This window comes from Hemiscyllium ocellatum, chromosome 9 (genome assembly GCF_020745735.1).
Source record: "Hemiscyllium ocellatum isolate sHemOce1 chromosome 9, sHemOce1.pat.X.cur, whole genome shotgun sequence".
Taxonomy (NCBI): Eukaryota; Metazoa; Chordata; class Chondrichthyes; order Orectolobiformes; family Hemiscylliidae; genus Hemiscyllium; species Hemiscyllium ocellatum.
The window spans coordinates 37,863,037-37,883,384 of record NC_083409.1 but is presented as its reverse complement, the minus strand read 5'-3'; the positions used below and the strand labels follow the sequence as shown (position 1 = coordinate 37,883,384).

General features: G+C 44.3%; 2 protein-coding genes across 10 annotated transcripts in view; both read left to right on the top strand.

Annotated features, from left to right (window-relative positions):
- Positions 1-5,720, top strand: part of mettl13 (methyltransferase 13, eEF1A lysine and N-terminal methyltransferase) — a 31,310-nt gene extending 25,590 nt beyond the window's left edge. For all 3 annotated transcript variants that reach the window (XM_060829687.1, XM_060829688.1, XM_060829686.1), the window contains 2 exons: positions 426-557; positions 5,326-5,720. In XM_060829687.1, the coding sequence (XP_060685670.1) occupies positions 426-557; positions 5,326-5,600 (407 nt within the window). In that variant the 3' untranslated portion in view covers positions 5,601-5,720. The remainder of the gene's footprint in view (positions 1-425; positions 558-5,325) is intronic.
- An 8,502-nt stretch (positions 5,721-14,222) lies between these two features.
- dnm3a (dynamin 3a) overlaps positions 14,223-20,348 on the top strand; it is a 208,098-nt gene continuing 201,972 nt past the window's right edge. For all 7 annotated transcript variants that reach the window (XM_060830134.1, XM_060830133.1, XM_060830131.1 and 4 more), the window contains exon 1: positions 14,223-14,513. In XM_060830134.1, the coding sequence (XP_060686117.1) occupies positions 14,353-14,513 (161 nt within the window). In that variant the 5' untranslated portion in view covers positions 14,223-14,352. The remainder of the gene's footprint in view (positions 14,514-20,348) is intronic.

Genomic DNA, 20,348 nt, shown 5'->3' with positions numbered 1-20,348 from the left:
TGTGACTGTGGGAGGAAACCGGAGCACCCGGAGGAAACCCACGCAGACACTAGGAGAATGTGCAAACTCCACACAGACAGTTGCCCGAGGTCGGGAATTGAACCCGGGTCTCTGGCACTGTGAGGCAGCAGTGCTAACCACTGAGCCACCGTGCCGCTTCAACACAACCTGCCGCTTCAACTTTCGAACTTGTCATTCACAGTAATTTGCACTGGCATTTCATCTCTTTAATGTAATTATTACTGGTATTACTATGATGTCTATTTAAACTTTGGGAACTTTGAATTAAAGCCAGAAGTCGTGATTTTTCTGACATGTTTGTGTACTTACTGTTTTCTATTAATCCCAATCCTGTAGCCACTGCTAACAAATCCATACAAAAGAAAAGTGACGGAAATCAAAACATTTTTATTTTGTTGCCACAGGGAAGGTCTCCTATGACGTTATTATGTTTGATGTCGATAGCAAAGACAACACTCTGGGAATGAGCTGTCCTCCTCTAGGATTTGTAGAGGATGCATTTCTACAGAAAGTACGAAACCTTCTAGCACACCAAGGTGATTGATCTATACTTTCAAAGAACTTTATTGATTGATGCACAGGTTTGCAATTTTCTGGATTAGTGGTGCTGGAAGAGCACAGCAGTTCAGGCAGCATCCAAGGAGCAGTAAAATCGACGTTTCGGGCAAAAGCCCTTCATCAGGAATCCTGATGAAGGGCTTTTGCCCGAAACGTCGATTTTACTGCTCCTCGGATGCTACCTGACCGGCTGTGCTCTTCCAGCACCACTAATCCAGAATCTGGTTTCCAGCATTGTTTTTACCGCACAGGTTTGCAATGTCTGGCTGGTACATCACATACATTTGTGTGGGGGATAACCGTGGCAATTGCTACGAAGATAATACAGGCTAATGATTTGTGGACATGAGTTCCCATCCCAGCTGATGGAATTTAAAATCAGTTCATAAATCTGGAATATGAAAGTAATGGTGACCAGCGCAACTATCATTCATTGTTGTAAAAACATATCCAGTTCGATAATGTCCTTTACGGCATGAAATCTGCCATCCTTTGCTCGTCTACGTGTGTTGCCAGAGCCATAGCAATGTTATTAACCCTTAAAGTTCCCAGGAAATGGCCAAGAAAACCACTAATTCAAGGACAATTAGGGAATGAACCAAAAGAATGGGCCTTGCCACTGATGTCCACTTCCTATTAAAGTACTTAAACAAAATTATAGAAAACAAGTAATGCAGTGCACACCAAAACTTAATCCCAGTAGCCTTTCTATAACAATTTATTCACAAACCTCCTGTACAAGTGTGAGATTTTGTTGTTTGGTTTCAAAGGAGCAGGGCAACCTTTTGCTGTTTCCCTTGCTTTGCTTATTAGGACGCAATTAAGAATGATGAGGGGAGATCTCATAGAAACGTATATGAGAATCCTGATGGGACTAGACAGGTTGGATACAGGAATGATTTGGAGATGCTGGTGTTGGACTGGGGTGTACAAAGTTAAAAATCACACAACACCAGGTTATAGTCCAACAGGTTTAATTGGAAGCACTAGCTTTCGGAGCGCCGCTCCTTCATCAGGTGATTGTGGAGGGCACAACTGTAAGGCACAGAATTTATAGCAAAAATTTAATGTGATGTAACTGAAATTATATATTGTCTGTCGAGTCAATCAAAGTATTTTTCAATGTGTAATATCAGTTACATCGCACTGTAAATTTTTGCTATAAATTCTGTGTCTTACAATTGTGTCCTCCACAATCACCTGATGAAGGAGCAGCACTCCGAAAGCTGGTGCTTCCAGTTAAACCTGTCGGACTACAACCTGGTGTTGTGTGATTTTTAACTGGATACAGGAAGAATGTTTCCAATGTTAGGTAAATCCAGAACAAGGGGGGGTCACACTGTAAGAACAAGAGGTAGGCCATTCAGGATTGAGATGAGGAAGAATTTCTTCACCTAGAGTTATGAACCTGTAGAATTCTCTCCCACAAGAAGCAGTTGGGGTCACCTCATTAGAGGTGTTCAAGAGGGAGCTGGATATGGCTCTTGCAGCTAAACAGATCAAGGGATATGGGAAGAAAGCAGGAGTAGGATACTGAGATCGCATGATCAGCCACAATCATGTGGAATGGTGGTGCAGTCTTGATGGGCCGAATGGCCTACTCCTGCCCCTATTTTCTATGTTTCTATGTCCTCTCAGAACATCTCAGGTTTTTACACAGCAAGTCAAAAATGTTGTGTTTGCATGAACCAATTTTGTCTCGGAGGAGCGCAATTGTCTCTGAATCAGCAGATTGTGTGTGTTCAAGTCCCATTTCTGGAAGTGACTGACACTTGCGTACAACTGAAGAAGGTTTGCACTGACTGAAGTGTGGATTTTTTCCATGAGGTTGAGACAGTTAAATGCTGTAGCTAAATGTACAAAATCCTTGGTATTAAACAAAGAAAAGCAAGTGTGTCTGGCTAACAACTGCCACACTAAACAGTATGAATTAAATTTTATCTGCCTGTTTATTTAATTGCTACGTTTAAGATCTTGCCTACAGAGCAGCAATGACTATATTTCAAAGCCATTTTTCCTCAGCAGTCTTCATTGGTCTGTTCCAAATCCAACCTTCCAATCTCTTTCTCCTTTTTTGGTACCCCATAATAACATTATCTGCAGGCAAGGAAGTCATTACCTTTCCACAGGGTAATTTGAAGAGACCGGAAGAAACTATATTTTGTTTGGTCAGTTACGGAATATGGAGCATACTGTAAGGATCTTTAGGAGATTTTCCAAAAATAACTTCTATAGCACGGAAACACAACCCTTCGGTCCAACTTGTCCATGCTGATCGTGTTCCTCAAATAAAACTAGTCCTACTTGTCTGCATTTGGCCCATATCCCTCTAAACCTTTGCTATTCACGTACTTATACAGAAGTCCTTTAAATGCTGCAACTATACCTTCATTTACCCCTATTAAGATGAAAAGAGTTCAAAAATGTTTTAAAATCTGTAAATATATTTGTGCCATTTCATTTCTATCTCGATCCAATCAAAGTCATTTATTGTGTTTACTTCAAAATTTTCTTAAAGTATAATCAGTGCTTTTAACTTCCTGGTGTGTTGTCGACAGGAATGCTTGAATATTACTGCTTATCTGTTTATTGATATTATTCTGTTCAAAGCCCTCTTAAAACGAGACCAATTTAAACTGCTGTTCAGAAACAGTTGAGAGATTGTTCTGTCCTTGTGTGCAGCTTTGAGGGGTCTGTCATCTCTGACTACAAAATCCAACCCACAAAACATGGGTATAAATGATTAGATTACTTACTGTATGGAAACAGGCCCTTCGGCCAACAAATCCACACCGACCCGCCGAAGCGTAACCCACCCAGACCCATTCTCCTACATTTACCCCTTCACCTAACACTGGCAATTTAGCATGACCTATCCACCTAACCTGCACATTTTTGGATTGTGGGAGGAAACTGGAGCACCCGGAGGAAACCCACGCAGACACAGGGAGAATGTGTAAACTCCACACACAGTCGCCTGAGGCGAGAATTGAACCTGGGTCTCTGGCGCTATGAGGCAGCAGTGCTAACCACTGTGCCACCATACCGCTCACAAAGTGCTGGCGTTCTGTCCCCACTTTTCTATTTATGGGTCTTGGTTTCTTAGGGTGGATGATATTGTTTCTGGTTCTTAGAGGGTGGTAGATAGGGTCCAAAACAACATGTTTATTGATTGAGTTTTGGTTAGAATGCCATGCTTCTAGGAATTCCTATGCCTGTCTCTGTTTAGCTTGTCCTAGGATGGATGTGTTGTCCCAGTCAAAGTGGTATCCTCCTTCTTGTGTGCAAGAATACTAGTGATAGTGGGTCATGTCTTTTTGCTGGTAGTTGATATTCATGTATTCTGGTGGCTAGTTTTCTACTTGTTTGTCTGATATAGTGTTTGTTATTTGGTAGTTTGTAAATGACATGTTTGTTTTGCTGTTTGTATAGGGTCTTTTAGATTCATTGGCTCCTGTTTATGTGTGTTGGTAGGTTGGGGGCTATCATGATGTCAAGAAGTCTTAGTAGTCTGGAAATCATTTCAGAGATATCTTTGATGTAAGGCCATGTGCCTAGAGTTCTGGGCACATTATGCCGGCTTGTTTGGGTTTGTTGTTGGGAAATTGGCGGACTGTGTTTTTTGGGTATCAGTTTTTCTTGAATATGCTGTATAGCCACCAGGATACATGAACGTCAACTAGCCACAAAAAGACATGTCCCACTATCACTAGTATCCTTATATTCCGACAAAGAAGGACACCACTTTGACTGGGACAACACATCCATCCTAGGACAAGCTAAACTAAGACATGCACGGGAATTCTTAGAAACATGGCATTCTAACTCGAACTCGATCAATAAACACACTGATTCAGACTGCATCTACCATCCTCTGAGAAAAAGAACCAGAAAATGATATCACCCACTTTAAGAAACCAAGGCACATAAATAGAAAGCGGGATAAAACAGCAGTGCTTCACTGGAGACTCACCGATGATGATACCTAGTATGGTGACAAAACATCTGAAAGTGAAACGTCCAGCTCAGGAAAGAGCAAACTTACATCCAGATCCTTTGGCTTCTCCCAAACATTAGCATCCACAAGCTATTCAGCTACCTGAGAGCCAATCACTTGGCTGTTGACAGATGGAAGATGTTCATTAATGAAAGCTGGTCACCATTTCACAGACCAATCAGCTACTTGTTGCTGGCCAAATCTCATTCATACACAGGCCCCTGTCTCCAGCTTGTCTAACTCGACATTCCACTGACTACTTGATCAAACAATTGTGTAAATAGCGTGTACAATGACCATTAGATAACTTGCATTTAAGAAGTCAGCAATCTTTCAACGCATCTTGGTTCAAAATATCCAGATAACCTTTCTCTTTCCTGATGTGTAGCAGAATCTGTGGCTCCATCTGCAAGTGAATAAAATTGTGCCAAATCTCCTTAAGCCACATGTTTAATACAGACATTTTTGCCTTGGATCACATTGTTATCCATGAGCTCCTATGTGCCACAAACATGACAGATTAAAATGATCTTTAAAAGAAACGCACATGAAGTGAGGGAAATTTTTATTTTGCATCTAGCCTATGTTTTACTACTTACATTATTTCCTTGACAGTATGTGCTGTATCAAACTTGAAATAGTGTCCTCCTTTCAATATGAACCTCAATTTGTTACTAATTTGAGAACAGTGAATTTGCATATAATGCATATCTTTATTGTTTAATATGCTTTCATTCTCAATGTTGCAGGCCTCTTCATTCTGAATCTGGTGTGCAGGGACCATAGTCTGAAAGAGAAGGTTATGGCAGCAATCAAAGGAGTATTTCCCCTTGTTTACCTCCAGAAAATTGAGGGTGAGGTAAATGAAATTTTGTACTGCCAGTTGACCATGGAACATAAAGTTGGATCAAAAGACCTTCTTGAGGCAGGTCAGATGCTGGAAAATACTCTGAAGAAACCTGGCAGACATTGGGATCCAACATATAGTCTTGAGGAAATGTTGAAGACAGTTAGAATTGTGTGAAGATTCCTGAACGAGTGTGTATGATATTTCGGTTTACGACTTGCAGTGACACTTGTTGCCATTCAATAAGAATACGGATGTATCTCTTAAATGTTCATTAAGTTCTGGTCCAAACAAAATGGTGTGCCTTATCATATTATTTCAGGTATATATGAAGATATGTGAAAGTCTCTAATCCAATTAAGAAGGAAGGTTCTCTTGCAGAATTCCTTTCATGTCATATATTAAATGATTACTTAAAAAAACATATCTAACTATCACAGGGGCTTTCTCAAGTGGTGCCATGTACCCACTGAGCCTTTCAGCTCATGAGGTCCATATTCAATGCCGAATCATACAGATGTACAGCACGGAAACAGACCCTCCCTCTTGCTGAATAGATATCCTAAATTAATGTGGTCCCATGTGCCAGCACGTGGTCCATACCCTCTAAACCCTTCCTATTCATATACCCATCCACATGCCTTTTAAATATCATTATTGTTTCAGACATGCACCACCCTCTGCATGAAAAAGTTGCCCCTTAGGTCCCTTTTTTAAATCTTTCACCTCTCACCTCCAACCTATGCCCTCTAGTTTTGGATTCCCCCCCCAACCCAGGGAAAAGACCTGGTTTATTCAAATTTTTTCATGCCTCTCATGATTTTATAAACCTCGGTAAGGTTACCCCTCGGCCTCTGACACTCCTGGGAAAATAGCCCTAGCCTATCCCTATAACTCAAACCCTCCAATCCTGGCGACATCCATGTAACTATTTTCTGAACCCTTTTAAGTTTCACAACATCCTTCCTGTAGCAGGGAGACCAGGATTGCATGCAGTATTCCAAAATTGGCCTAACCAATGTCCTGTAGAGTCACAACATGACCTCCCAACTCCTATACTCAGTACGCTGACCAGTAAAGGCAAGCTTAACAAAGCCGCCTTCACTATCCTGTCTACCTGTGACTCCATTTCAAGGAACTATGAACCTGCACTCCCAAGGTCTCATTGTTCATCAACATGCCCCAGGACTTTACCATCTAAGTCCTGTCCTGATTTCCCTTTTCCAAAATGCAGCACCTCACATTTATCTAAAGTAAATCCCGTCTGCCCCTTCTTGCCTCATTGGCCCAAAGTGATCTGATCTCTGTTCTCTTGACAGTGCAGTAGAATTGACTCCAAGTGGTTATCACAAAATAAATCATATTTTAAGAATGGTCTATAAATATTTTTGTATGTTTAAAATACGAAATGAAATTAGCTCAATTGCCTAATTTATCAACTTTTTTTCAACCTTTTTATTTACTGTCATTGTATTATGTAACAAATTAATGTGTCCCTGATACACCACATCAGTGTGGTAATAGGTTCAGTAGTTATTTTCTCAATCCATTGTACAATTCACAAAGCTTGTTAAATATGTAATTTGCTTTTGTCTTAATTCAGTATTGTAAGTTCATTTCAATAGTCTCAAGGATTTTCAGTTAAATTTATTCTCCTTTGAAATAGGACATGTTTAAATTTATCCAGTTGCACCAGAAGTGCCAATGTTTGTTTTAGGAGGAACTGATTTTTAGTTTTTGTTCCCTGTACTTGTCACTGTGAAAATTATGCAATTTATGCAGAAGTCTATTATTTCCTTCTCGTGTAACAGTTTATAAGCATTCATGTAAGCATTCTAATGCTAATGAGAGGATTGTTTAAAATTGAGTTTTTGTTCATATAATGAAATCTTTTCTGTGATATAATAGGTTGACTAAATGTTGAATGAATCTTTGAGATACACGGGAATGTGTGGAATTGGCTGTGGGTGATATTTTTAGATGAGATGAGATGAGATGAGATTCCCTACAGTGTGGAAACAGGCCCTTTGGCCCAACCAGTCCACACTGACCCTCTGAAGAGTAACCCACCCAGACCCATTTTCCCTCTGCCTAATGCACCTAACACAATGGGCAATTTAGCATGGCCATTTCACCTGACCTGCACATCTTTGGACTGTGGGAGGAAGCTGGAACACCCAAAGGAAACCCACGCAGACACGGGGAGAATGTGCAAACTCCACACAGACAGTCGCTTGAGGCTGGAATCAAATCTTGGGACCCTGCTGTTGTGAGGCAGCAGTGCTAATATGCCTGTATAAGATCTTATTTCCACAATAATATACCTTACTGGTGCATTCCTTTTGTTAAGTTAGTTGAATATAATAATCTTTCATTTTGCCAACTGTATGAAAGACCGATTGTCTCACTAAACTGTTGATTAATCAATGCTGGGGACAAATCACTACATCACTAAAATGAAAGACATTGATGGTTGTTGTAGATCACATCTTATACAAACTTAGCTTCAATCCCTCTTTGCAAAGTTTTCCATTTCCCTTTTACTAAGGGAAGAAAATAGTAATTGGGATTGGCCTGCTCCTTGAAATCTAATTAATTGTTTAGGCCTCGTGCAATAATCCCTGTAGAGAGTAATGGTTTTTAAAAGTGATGTGAATTTCTTCATGACAAGTGCATCAGAGTATTTCAAACAGCAAACAAACTAAATTCAACATTGGTTGCCTACTAACTAATGTTTAGTCAATGTACTCCGTTACTCCTCATTGACTTCTTAACACAACAGAAATTCCATGCTCCATTCAAATGGATCACTGCTTGCAGTAGAAAGATAGCTTCCTATGTGAAGTCCCAGGTTTCTCACAACTTCTACACCATCTCTTCCAGCAGCCCTTTTTTTAAAAAAAATTCTTAATTACTCAGTTTTGAGCATGATTGTGTTGACTTCCAGGAGTATGCACTCTCTGGTGAGAATGGGCCTTAAATATGCACAAACCTCATCTTGTCAAATACTGTGTTTGCATGCACGCATGCACAAAACCTCAAAGGGAAATGTCTATACCCTGCCACCCCTCTCCCCTCCTCCAAAAAGCATTCTGCTTAGTGGTTAAAGCAAAAAAAAATCCTTTTTGTCTGCTTGGCATAACAGCAGTTGTTTTTGGTGGTCTTCCCTAAATGTCTCTGTCTGAGACATCCTGGTTTTTACTCTCCAGTTGGGTGCAAGGAAGAAGGGTTGGTGGGACTTTATTCCGGAGGATGCATGCTGCCAAGTCCCAAGGTCATGATTTGGAGTTGTTGGACTGGGGTGTACACAGTTAAAACTCACACAACTCCAGGTTATAGTCCAACAGGTTTAATTGGAAGCACACTAGCTTTCGAAGTAACGCTCCTTCATCAGGTGATTGACGCAATCACCTGATGAAGGAGCGTCACTCCGAAAGCCAGTGTGCTTCTAAGTCCCAAGGTGTGATAGTTAACAGATCCAGTTCTGTTGTTGAACATTAGATTCTCTAACAACCCCCTTGCACGTATTCACCCACCTGCTCTACATGAACATAAACGCCAACCCGTTCTCACCCACCTCCAATGGCCCCGGTAACCTTCATTTCTCCTAACTGCCTCTTCTAGCCCTAGCCAGCTAAATATCTCATGACTAGTTTTACATAATGTGTCTCAAAATGCTTCATGTTTGATTTGAAAACTGCTTACCCTTCCAATTCTCCAAAACAAGATCATAATTGAGACAATTTTAAAAAATGTCATTTGAAATGCAACTGGATTCACTTCTGTCACAGCATCCAGATGCAGCAGAGTGGGGAATGCAAAATTCAACTTGCGTGAATGGAGGCCAGCTCTGGTGCAAACTACAGGAATGTTTCCAAGAAATACGAGCTAGCTAGTGCATGTCAGAAGTGAAGGCTCTTCAGGGTCAGTGCAGTAGGTCACATCCAGGCCAGAAATACCTCTGGCAAAGTTCCTGATTCTTATGTGAAAACACACATGGGAATTGCCCACCCCATTAATTTTGGGTTTACAAGCCTACGGATGATTTTTTTTATTTAAGAGAAATGGATTTATTTTGTCTTTCATGGGAAGTTGCCCATCACTAATTGTCCCTTGAACCAAATGGCTTGATTAAACATTTCAAGACTTGACCACACTCGATCAAACCAGGTAAGTGTGGTAGATTTCCTTCCCTGAAGGGCATTAGTGAATCAGATGGATCTGTTTTTGCTTTAAATAAGAGCCAAATGCTGCAAATGTCATTAAGAAATCGTCAGTCCCCTGAAATGGGAAGGACATTTCTCTTGGAGGGGTGTGTGGCGGATGTGTTCCTGAGAACCCATAAACTGAAGGTGTACTAGTCCTCTTATAGATATTTTTAATTCACTTGTTCAGATGTGTTGTGACACACGTCTGGAGGAAGTGGGGTTTGAACGCAGGCCTCCTGGCTGAGGGGCAGCGACACTACCACTGTGCCACAAGAACCCCTCTCACCAGATGAGTCTTTGATATAATGGTTGTCACCACTCCAGATGCTAACTTTCAATTCTGGATTGACTAACTGAATTGGAAATGTATCACTTGCTATTGGCATTAGTCTGGGGTACTAAGTAATTTCTCAAGTGATATTACCACTAATGATTGGCGAAGCTGTATTCATTCTGTCCTGTGCTAGGGAGAATATCAATAACTTTCAGTACTGCAATTTGGACACATCCACATTGGAGGCCCTTTTAGGGGGTTGTAAACATGTACTTTCTTAGTATTCTTTGTTTAAAAATACGCATTGGATATTATTGTCATTCATAGAAAGCATGGTAAATGTCAAAGCTGAAACTCACCAGTGTCTATGAAGTTAACATCGCAGCCAGCAATGCATTTAATGTAATCATGACATGAAATTACGTAACCATACACGTGAAACACCCGACTGCGACTGGATTACTATATAAGATGGAACTTCTTACAAATGAGACAAGATGAAACAAAAGTGAAAACCTAACCACTTGTAATAAGATTACCTTTCTTTATATGTAAATTTTCGCACACTAGATGTACAAAAAATGGGAGGGAAACGTCTGCTGAGACTACAATTGAGGTGAAGGCAGACAATAGGTGCAGGAGTAGGCCATTCTGCCCTTCAAGCCTGCAACACCATTCATTACAATCATGGCTGACCATCCTCAATCAGTATCCTGTTCCTGCCTTATTTCCATAACCCTTGATTTCACTATCCTTGAGAGCTCTATTCAACTCTCTTAAATGAATCCAGAGAAAGGGCCTCCACTGCCTTCTGGGGCAGAACATTCCACACAGCCACCACTCTCTGGGTGAACAAGTTTCTCCTCATCTCTGTCCTAAATGGCCTACCCCTTATTTTTAAGCTGTGTCCTCTGGTTCGGCACTCACCCATCAGCGGAAACATGTTTCCTGGCTCCAATAAGTGTCCAATCCTTTAATAATCTTATACGTCTCAATCAGATCCCCTCTCAGTCTTCTAAACTCAAGGGTATACAAGCTCAGTCACTCCAATCTTTCAACATAAGATAGTCCTGCCATTCCAGGAATTGACCTCGTGAACCTACGTTGTACTCCCTCAATAGCCAGAATGTCTTTCCTCAAATTTGGAAACCAGAACTGCACACAATATTCCAGGTGCAGTCTCACCAGGACCCTGTACAGCTGTAGAAGAACCTCTTTGCTTCTACACTCAATCCCTCTTGTTATGAAGGCCAGCATGCTATTAGCTTTCTTCACTACCTGCTGTACCTGCATGCTTGCCTTCATTGACTGGTGTACAAGAACATCCAAATCTCTTTGTACTGCCCCTTTACCTAAATTGATTCCATTGAGGTAGTAATCTGCCTTCCTGTTCTTGCCACCAAAGTGGATAACCATACATTTATCCACATTAAACTGCATCTGTCATGCATCTATCCACTCACCTAACCTGTCCAGGTCACCCTGTAATCTCCTAACATCCTCCTCACATTTCACCCAGCTTTGTATCGTCAGCAAATTTGCTAATGTTACTATTAATACCATTTTCTATATCATTAATATACATATTGTAAAAAGCTGCGATCCCAGCACTGATCCCTGCAGTACCCCACTGGTCACCGCCTGCCATTCCGAAAGGGAGCCGTTTATCACTAGTCTTTGTTTCCTGTCAGCCAACCAATTTTCAATCCAAGTCAGTACTTTGCCCCCAATACCATGTGCCCTAATTTTGCTCACTAATCCCCTATGTGGGACTTTATCAAAGGCCTTCTGAAAGTCCAGGTACACTACGTCCACTAGATCTCCCTTGTCCATATTCAGAGTTACATCCTCAAAAAATTCCAGAAGATTAGTCAAGCATGATTTCCCCTTCATAAATCCATGCTGACTCTGACCTATCCTGTTACTGCTATCCAGATGTGTCGTAATTTCATCCCTTATAATTGACTCCAGCATCTTTCCCATCACGGAGGTCAGACTAACTGGTCTATAATTTCTTGGTCTATAATTAGACTTTTTAAAATTTAAAATCAGTCTTATGAAGTTGGTAAGAGATCGTATTTACTTTGGAACAGGTTTGGCCATCCCAGCAGTAATGGATTGGCCTCTCTCATTTAAATGCTGGAACTTTATTGAGGATTAAGTGAAGGATAATTCAAATATGACCTTGACTGACGCATTATGCAAACGAAATGTTGAGAACCCACGAAATTGTTGACTTCCACGATAGATGGAAACACAATTATTGCAGCTTTATTTTTTAAAAATGGTCAGTTGTTGGGTATTGTGGTTATCCATCGTTCAAAATAGTATTGTTCATAGATGTCAATAACATGGGTTTCAGTGCGTAGAATAATTTGGATTGTGAAAAGTACTTTGCGACCACAGTGTGAGGAATAAATTAGATTGGGCAAACTATCTGTGTTTTGCATGTGCACAGATACTCTTGGAGATCTCAGTGCGTGCAATCGCCGCCCTGCTTTTGTGCCCTGCTCCCGGCCTGTGTGCCCTGCTCCTGGGCTGTGCATTCGCGCTCTGTGTGCCCCGCTCCCAGACGCTACACACGAGTTCTGTGCCCAGCTCTCAGGCTCGTGCCCAGCTCCGTGCTCTGCACTCGGGACTCTGTGCCCAGCTCTCAGGCTCGTGCCCAGCTCTCAGGCTCGTGCCCAGCTCCGTGCTCTGCACTCGGGACTCTGTGCCCAGCTCTCAGGCACGTGCCCAGCTCCGTGCTCTGCACTCGGGGCTCTGTGCCCAGCTCTCAGGCTCGTGCCCAGCTCCGTGCTCTGCACTCGGGGCTCTGTGCCCAGCTCTCAGGCACGTGCCCAGCTCCGTGCTCTGCACTCGGGGCTCTGTGCCCAACTCAGGCTCGTGCCCAGCTCTCAGGCTCGTGTCCAGCTCCGGGCTCTGTGCCCAACTCTCAGGCTCGTGCCCAACTCAGTGCTCTGCATTCGGGGCTCTGTGCCCAACTCTCAGGCTCGCGCCCAGCTCTCAGGCTCGTGCCCAGCTCCGTGCTCTGCACTCGGGGCTCTGTGCCCAACTCTCAGGCTCGTGCCCAACTCAGTGCTATGCACTCGGGGCTCTGTGCCCAACTCAGGCTCGTGCCCAGCTCAGGCTCGTGCCCAGCTCAGTGCTCTGCATTCGGGGCTCTGTGCCCAACTCTCAGGCTCGCGCCCAGCTCTCAGGCTCGTGCCCAGCTCCGTGCTCTGCACTCGGGGCTCTGTGCCCAGCTCTCAGGCTCGTGCCCAGCTCAGTGCTCTGCACTCGGGGCTCGTGCCCAGCTCTCAGGCTCGCGCCCAGCTCCCGTGCTCTGCACTCGGGACTCTATGCCCAGCTCTCATGCACGTGCCCAGCTCTCAGTGCTCTGCACTCGGGGCTCTGTGCCCAACTCTCAGGCTCGCGCCCAGCTCTCAGGCTCGTGCCCAGCTCCGTGCTTTGCACTCGGGGCTCTGTGCCCAACTCTCAGGCTCGCGCCCAGCTCCGTGCTCTGCACTCGGGGCTCTGTGCCCAACTCTCAGGCTCGCGCCCAGCTCTCAGGCTCGTGCCCAGCTCCGTGCTCTGCACTCGGGGCTCTGTGCCCAGCTCTCAGGCTCGTGCCCAGCTCAGTGCTCTGCACTCGGGGCTCGTGCCCAGCTCTCAGGCTCGCGCCCAGCTCCCGTGCTCTGCACTCGGGACTCTATGCCCAGCTCTCATGCACGTGCCCAGCTCTCAGTGCTCTGCACTCGGGGCTCTGTGCCCAACTCTCAGGCTCGCGCCCAGCTCTCAGGCTCGTGCCCAGCTCCGTGCTTTGCACTCGGGTTTCTGTGCCCAACTCTCAGGCTCGCGCCCAGCTCTCAGGCTCGTGCCCAGCTCCGTGCTTTGCACTCGGGGCTCTGTGCCCAACTCTCAGGCTCGCGCCCAGCTCCGTGCTCTGCACTCGGGGCTCTGTGCCCAACTCTCAGGCTCGCGCCCAGCTCTCAGGCTCGTGCCCAGCTCCGTGCTCTGCACTCGGGACTCTGTGCCCAGCTCTCATGCACGTGCCCAACTCAGTGCTCTGCACTCGGGGCTCTGTGCCCAGCTCTCAGGCTCGTGCCCAGCTCTCAGGCTCGTGCCCAACTCAGGCTCGTGCCCAGCTTAGGCTCTGTGCCCAGCTCAGGCTCGTGCCCAGCTCCGTGCTCTGCACTCGGGACTCTGTGCCCAGCTCCCGACTTGCCCTCTCCCTCCCACCCCCGCGCGGCGGCTGCTGCTGCTGCTGCCTGTTGAGCGATGGGACGCAGTGCGGCTGCGCGGACTCGGACCGTTAGGTGTCGCCCCGAGAGCGGAGGGAAAACAAACTGGGAGCAGGGAGGAAGAGGATTGGGAGCGGGAACGGAGTGGGATAAGGGACAGGGCACCCTCTCTGCTGCCGGTGTCAGGCGGCCTTGGAACGCCCCCCCCCCCCCCCCCGTCCGCCATGGGGAACCGCGGCATGGAGGAGCTGATCCCGCTGGTGAACCGCCTTCAGGACGCCTTCTCCGCCATCGGCCAGAGCTGCAACCTGGACCTGCCCCAGATCGCGGTGGTGGGCGGCCAGAGCGCCGGCAAGAGCTCGGTCCTGGAGAGCTTCGTGGGCAGGTAAAGGTGTGGGGTCGGCGGTGTGATGGCCAGCATGTGGAGCCGGGCAGGTGCCCGTGGGATCTTGCTGTGCGCCGTGGGACTGCCCACCCCACCCCCTGCTCAGTTTGACACCTGCCAGCAGTGGGTGCTGCTCAAGTAACACTCCTGAAATCATCCAGAGATATGTGCACTCCGGGGCAAGGGGGCAGCTGTTGGATTGACCAATATTTTTAATTGACTTCAAATTACCTCGAAATGTGTTTGTTTGTTGTTATTTTGTAGAGGTGTAATCAGTTCTCCAGTATGTGGCCAATCCGTTTTCTCTCTCTCTCTCTCTCTCTAGGCATGTCTTGATGACACTTCAGACTTTCCTGATTTGAGGATTTTGCTCTTTCAAACATCTCAGTTGTTAACTGAGATGCTACTTTGAATGTTTACTTTGTCGATTTTTCTTAATCAGCGTGCAACTGCTTTTTTTTTTAAAAAATCAAAGCTTGCAAAATTTACTGGTTATGCTGATCTCTGTGCCGTCCAGATAGTGAGTCAGTTTGGCAAAACAGTTTGCAGATGTTAAGGTTTGAGCATTAACTGCTTGTCGTGTGGAGCTTTAGGGTAGAACAGTTATCACATTGCTAAAATTGTAATCCCTGGCGTTTGGGCTTTATTGAGCGTGTAGGAGGGATTCTTTAATGACAGGATCCGGGAAATGGGGTTCTCGTTAGGAAGTGAGTGATTCTTTTCATTAACTTATTGCGACCTTTAAGAGTTCACAATTATTAAGGTTTTCTTTTGAAATAAACAGAATCTGTTTCCTCTGTTAACTCCGCAGCATCTCGTTACTACTTTTATCAAAATCAAGATGGGATTGTTTTCAATTCAGAAAGTCATTACAGAATGCTTAACTAGAAACAGTGGTGGGAACAGAATCTAATATACCTCTTGAAAGGGAAAATGAAAAATATTTGAAGAAAAGTTATGTTGCTTTCAGGAAAACTTTAAATTGTTTTAAGCAAATGGTTAGCACTTGGGAAGCCAGTGTGAGTTGGATGAACCAAGTTATCCTGTTGTGCTGTAAAACTAAACAATTTAAAATTGAATTTCAATCCACTGAAATGTTTTCAACTTTCTAATATATGCAAAAGGTGCAAAAATGGTTTTAATTTTCACCCTTATCCTTGGATTGGGACTTGAACTATAATATATCATTGCTGAGCTTTCTGACCTTTCTAGGAACTAGTGGCATAGTGAGGAGATATCAAACTGCTAGATGGAAAATGAATAATTTGAAATTATTGCTTCTTAAATTGCATTATTAATTTTTTTCCTGTTGCAGTCAGTGGTTTGATTTTGTTGTGCAAAGTTAAATAGCTTTGGAATCATTTCAACAATAATATCACTCAAAACTGACAAATGAACATTATATTCTGTGATTTTTGTTTTTAATACCCTGCACGATTATAGCTCTGTAGCCTGGGCTAGTGTAGATCTTACATAATGCTTATTTGCATGTCTTATTGTCTGCCTTTTTCACTATTGAGTGGTTATTGATTATAATTGAGCTCATGATGCCCACAAAGCAACAGCAAATACTTGGATTTGCTGATAACTTTCCACATATAAACTGAATTACATTCAGGTAGACGACTAATAAAGTAACTTGGTGAATATGTACTTTTTAGGTACATTCTATGAGGGAGTGAGGAGTATGAACAAATCCTAGTCTTGTTTGTGCACTTTGCTGCAACAGAATAGCTGAGTTGTAAACTCATCCTGCCCTTGACCATTGTATAGATTTGATTAATCAGTAGATTTTTACATGGTGCTTAAAATGCTTCACTTCTAGTAAAGCTGTGCATCAGCATAATTGTTTTCAAAAGTTCTGTCTACCTTTTGCTACCTTTGTCAATTCCAGTTTCGTATTTGGGAACAATTTACTTCTAGTTTTCATTGTTTGTGATTTGGCTGTTGTGGCTATCACATCTTGATGTAATGCACATTTCTGAAAATAGTTATGAATTTACACACAACGAGTAGCAAGATAATGAAGGAGAGATGATGGATTAGTAGGATCCAGTCAAGTGGGAGTTGGCTTCAAGATCAGTTTGTAATAGGAAAGACAAAATTCCCTTTGAAATTAAAAAAAGAGGAGACAGACCACACCTAGAATACTGTGAATAGTTTATGTCCCCATATCTAAGAAATGATTACCCTAATGCCAGTACATAGAAGGCTCAGTAGGTTGATCCTGGCCAAGAAGAGAGATTCTTATGAAGAGACGTCGAGTAGGCTGGGCCTCTACTTGTTGGAGTTTAGAAAAATAAAAGATGACCTCATTGAAACATACAAGATTCTTAAAGGACTTAACAGGGTAGATGTGGAAAGGTAATTCCCTTCGTGGACAAGTCTAGGGCCACAGAGAATTATCTCAGGGTCAAGGGTTGCCCATGTAAGGCAAAGATGAGGAGGAGTTTCTTTTGAGGGAGGTGATTCTGTGGAATTCTTTATCATAGAGGCTGGGTTATTAAATGTATTCAAAGCTGAGATGTACAGTTTTTTTTATCAGTAAAGAAATTGAAGGTTTTGTGGAAAAGACAGAAAAGTAGAGTTGAAGGTTATCAGATCAGTCATGGCTTCTTTGAATGGTGGAACAGACTTGGTGGGCTGTATAGCCTAGTTCTCCTCCTTCATCTTAAGGTCTTATGTGTCTTCAGCATTGATGACAGCATTGAAGTGTCACAGCATCCGGTCAACAGTGGCCAAGGAAATCACCTGGTGAATATCACATACTGCAGCCTCAGCACCCCCCCCCCCCCCCCCCATGATGAGTCAGTTCTCCTCCATGTTGGACACCACTTGGAGGAAGCATTGAGGGTGAAAAAAGGACAGGATGACCTTCAATATTAGCTTGACAGCACCACTACTGACCGAGCTCGATGAATCACAAAGGATAGAGCTGCTATGGCAGGGTCTGAACCAGCAATGGAGAACATTATAGTTGACTCCATCCTCCATAACTTGCCAACTGCACTTACAACTCATGCTAACAGTTGATAGACATGACCACATGAACAATCCTTGTGGAACCGCAGTCCTGTCTTCCCATTGAGGATACTTTATTGTGTTGTGTGACACAGAGTGTTCTAAATGAGATCATCTTCCAACACATGAAGCAATTCAAGACTTGACATTTGTAAGGCACTATGATCCATAATAGAATTGTACTCTGACACAACTTGCAACCTCAGGCCTGGCAAAACCCCTACCCTCCCATTATCATCGTCCAATGGATGAATCCTGGATTAATGAAAAATACAGGAGGGTGTGCCAGATCTGTCACAAGCATTCCTTAAAATGTGGTATGAACCTGATAAAGCTACCAAATTTGCATGTCAAACAGCATAAGCAGCAAATGATAGGCAGGGCAAAGCAGTTCCAGAATCAACGAGCGAGACCTAAACTCTGCAGTCCTGCCACACCTATCTGAGAGTGGTGCTGGACAACCAAATAGCTCACTGGAGGAGGAGGCTCAACAAATTTTTCCCAACCTCAATGATTGTGAGCCCAACACATCAGTGCAAAAGATAAGGCTGAAGCATTTGTACCAACCTTTATCCAGAAGTTTCAAGTGGATGATCTATCTCAGAATCCTGCAGAGGTCCCCATGATCACAGAAGTCCATCTTCAGCCAGTTCAGTTCACTCCAGGAGTATCAAGAAACAGTTGGAGGCACTGGATACTGAAAAGGCTATGGCCCTTGACCACATTCTGGCAATAATACTGAAGACTGGAGTACTATGTGCTCCAAGCTTGCTACATTTGTAACCAAGCTGTTTCCTTACAGTTACAACATTGGCATCTACCCGACAATGTGGAAAATTGCTCAAGTATGTCATGTCCACAAAAAGCAAGACAAATACACCCCAGCTAATTACTGCCTCATCCGTCTGCTCTAAGGTGTCATCAACAGTGTTATCAAGCAATTCTTGCCTCGCAATAACCTGCTCAGTGATGCACAAATTTCTTATATTTACATTTATTGATATCATTGACCAGACACACGCAAGGCAATGTTGGTTCGGAGAAGGAATAGAGCATTCAGGCTTTCAGCCCTGTTCCACCATTCAAGTATATGTTACCTTGTCTGTACCTTAATTCCATTTTCCTGCCATTGCTCCATATCCTGAACAGACTTAATTTCTCAGTCTTAAAAGTTCTGATTACTTTTCATAAACAGCCTTTGGATGGAGAGAAATCCAGACTTCCGTTACCTTTTATATGGGGAAAAAAGTACTCCTGGTTATGCTCTTAAGCTAGGAGAAAGTGAGGACTGCAGATGGTGGAGATCAGAGCTGAAAAATGTATTGCTGGAAAAGTGCAGCAGGTCAGGCAGCATCCAAGGAGCAGGAGAATCGACATTTTGGGCATAAGTCCTTCTTCAGGAATGAGGAAGGTGTGCCAAGCAGGCTAAGATAAAAGGTAGAGAGGAGGGACTTGGGGGAGGGGCGTTGGGAATGCGATAGGTGGAAGGAGGTTAAGGTGAGGGTGATAGGCCGGGGGGCGCAGAGAGGTTGGGAAGAAGATTGCAGGTCAAGAAGGCGGTGCTGAGTCCGAGGGTTGGGACTGAGATAAGGTGGGGGAGGGGAAATGAGGAAGCTGGAGAAATCTGCATTCATCCCTTATGGTTGGAGGATTCCTACTGCATTTCCTCCACTTCCCACTCCTCTGCCATTGATCCCCGCCCCTCCAATCGCCACCAGGAGAGAGCCCCACTGGTGCTCACCTACCACCCCACCAACCTCCAGATACATAGTATCATCCTTCGTCATTTCCGCCACCTCCAAACAGCCGCCACCACCAAAGATATATTTCCCTCCCCTCCCCTATCAGTGTTTCGGAAAGACCACTCCTTCTGCGACTCCCTCGTCAGGGCCACACCCCCCACCAACCCAACCCAACCTCCACTCCTGGCACCTTCCCCTGCAAACGCAAGAAATGCAAACGTTGCGCCCACACCTCCCCCCTCACTTCCCTCCAAGGCCCCAAGGGATCCTTCCATATCCGTCACAAATTCACCTGCACCTCCACACACATCATTTACTGCATCCGCTGCACTGGATGTGACCTCCTCTACATTGGAGAGACAGGCCGCCTACTTGCGAAACGTTTCAGAGAACACCTCTGGGACACCCGCACCAACCAACCCAACCAGCCCGTGGCTAAACACTTTAACTCCCCCTCTCACTCCTCCAAGGACATGCAGGTCCTTGGCCGCCTCCATTGCCAGACCATGGCAACACGACGCCTGGAAGAAGAGCGCCTCATCTTCCGCCTAGGAATCCTCCAACCATAAGGGATGAATGCAGATTTCTCCAGCTTCCTCATTTCCCCTCCCCCCACCTTATCTCCGTCCCAACCCTCGGATTCAGCACTGCCTTCTTGTCCTGCAATCTTCTTCCCGACCTCTCTGCCCCCACCCCCTCTCCGGCCTATCACCCTCACCTCCTTCCACCTATCGCATTCCCAACGCCCCTCCCCCAAGTCCTTCCTCCCTACCTTTTATCTTAGCCTGCTTGGCACACCTTTCTCATTCCTGAAGAAGGACTTGTGCCCGAAACGTTGATTCTCCTGCTCCTTGGATGCTGCCTGACCTGCTACGCTTTTCCAGCAACACATTTTTCAGCTATGTTCTTAAGCTCCAGTTTTAAAACTGTCCTTATTTTGTCTGGAATCCTCTTTTGTTCCAGCATTTTTGGTCATCTGGAATTTCATGCATAGTTGCTTAAAGATAGTTGCATGTACTCATGAACATTTTGAGCTTTTGCTTCTGAAAGAGACATCTTGTGCCAAATGTTT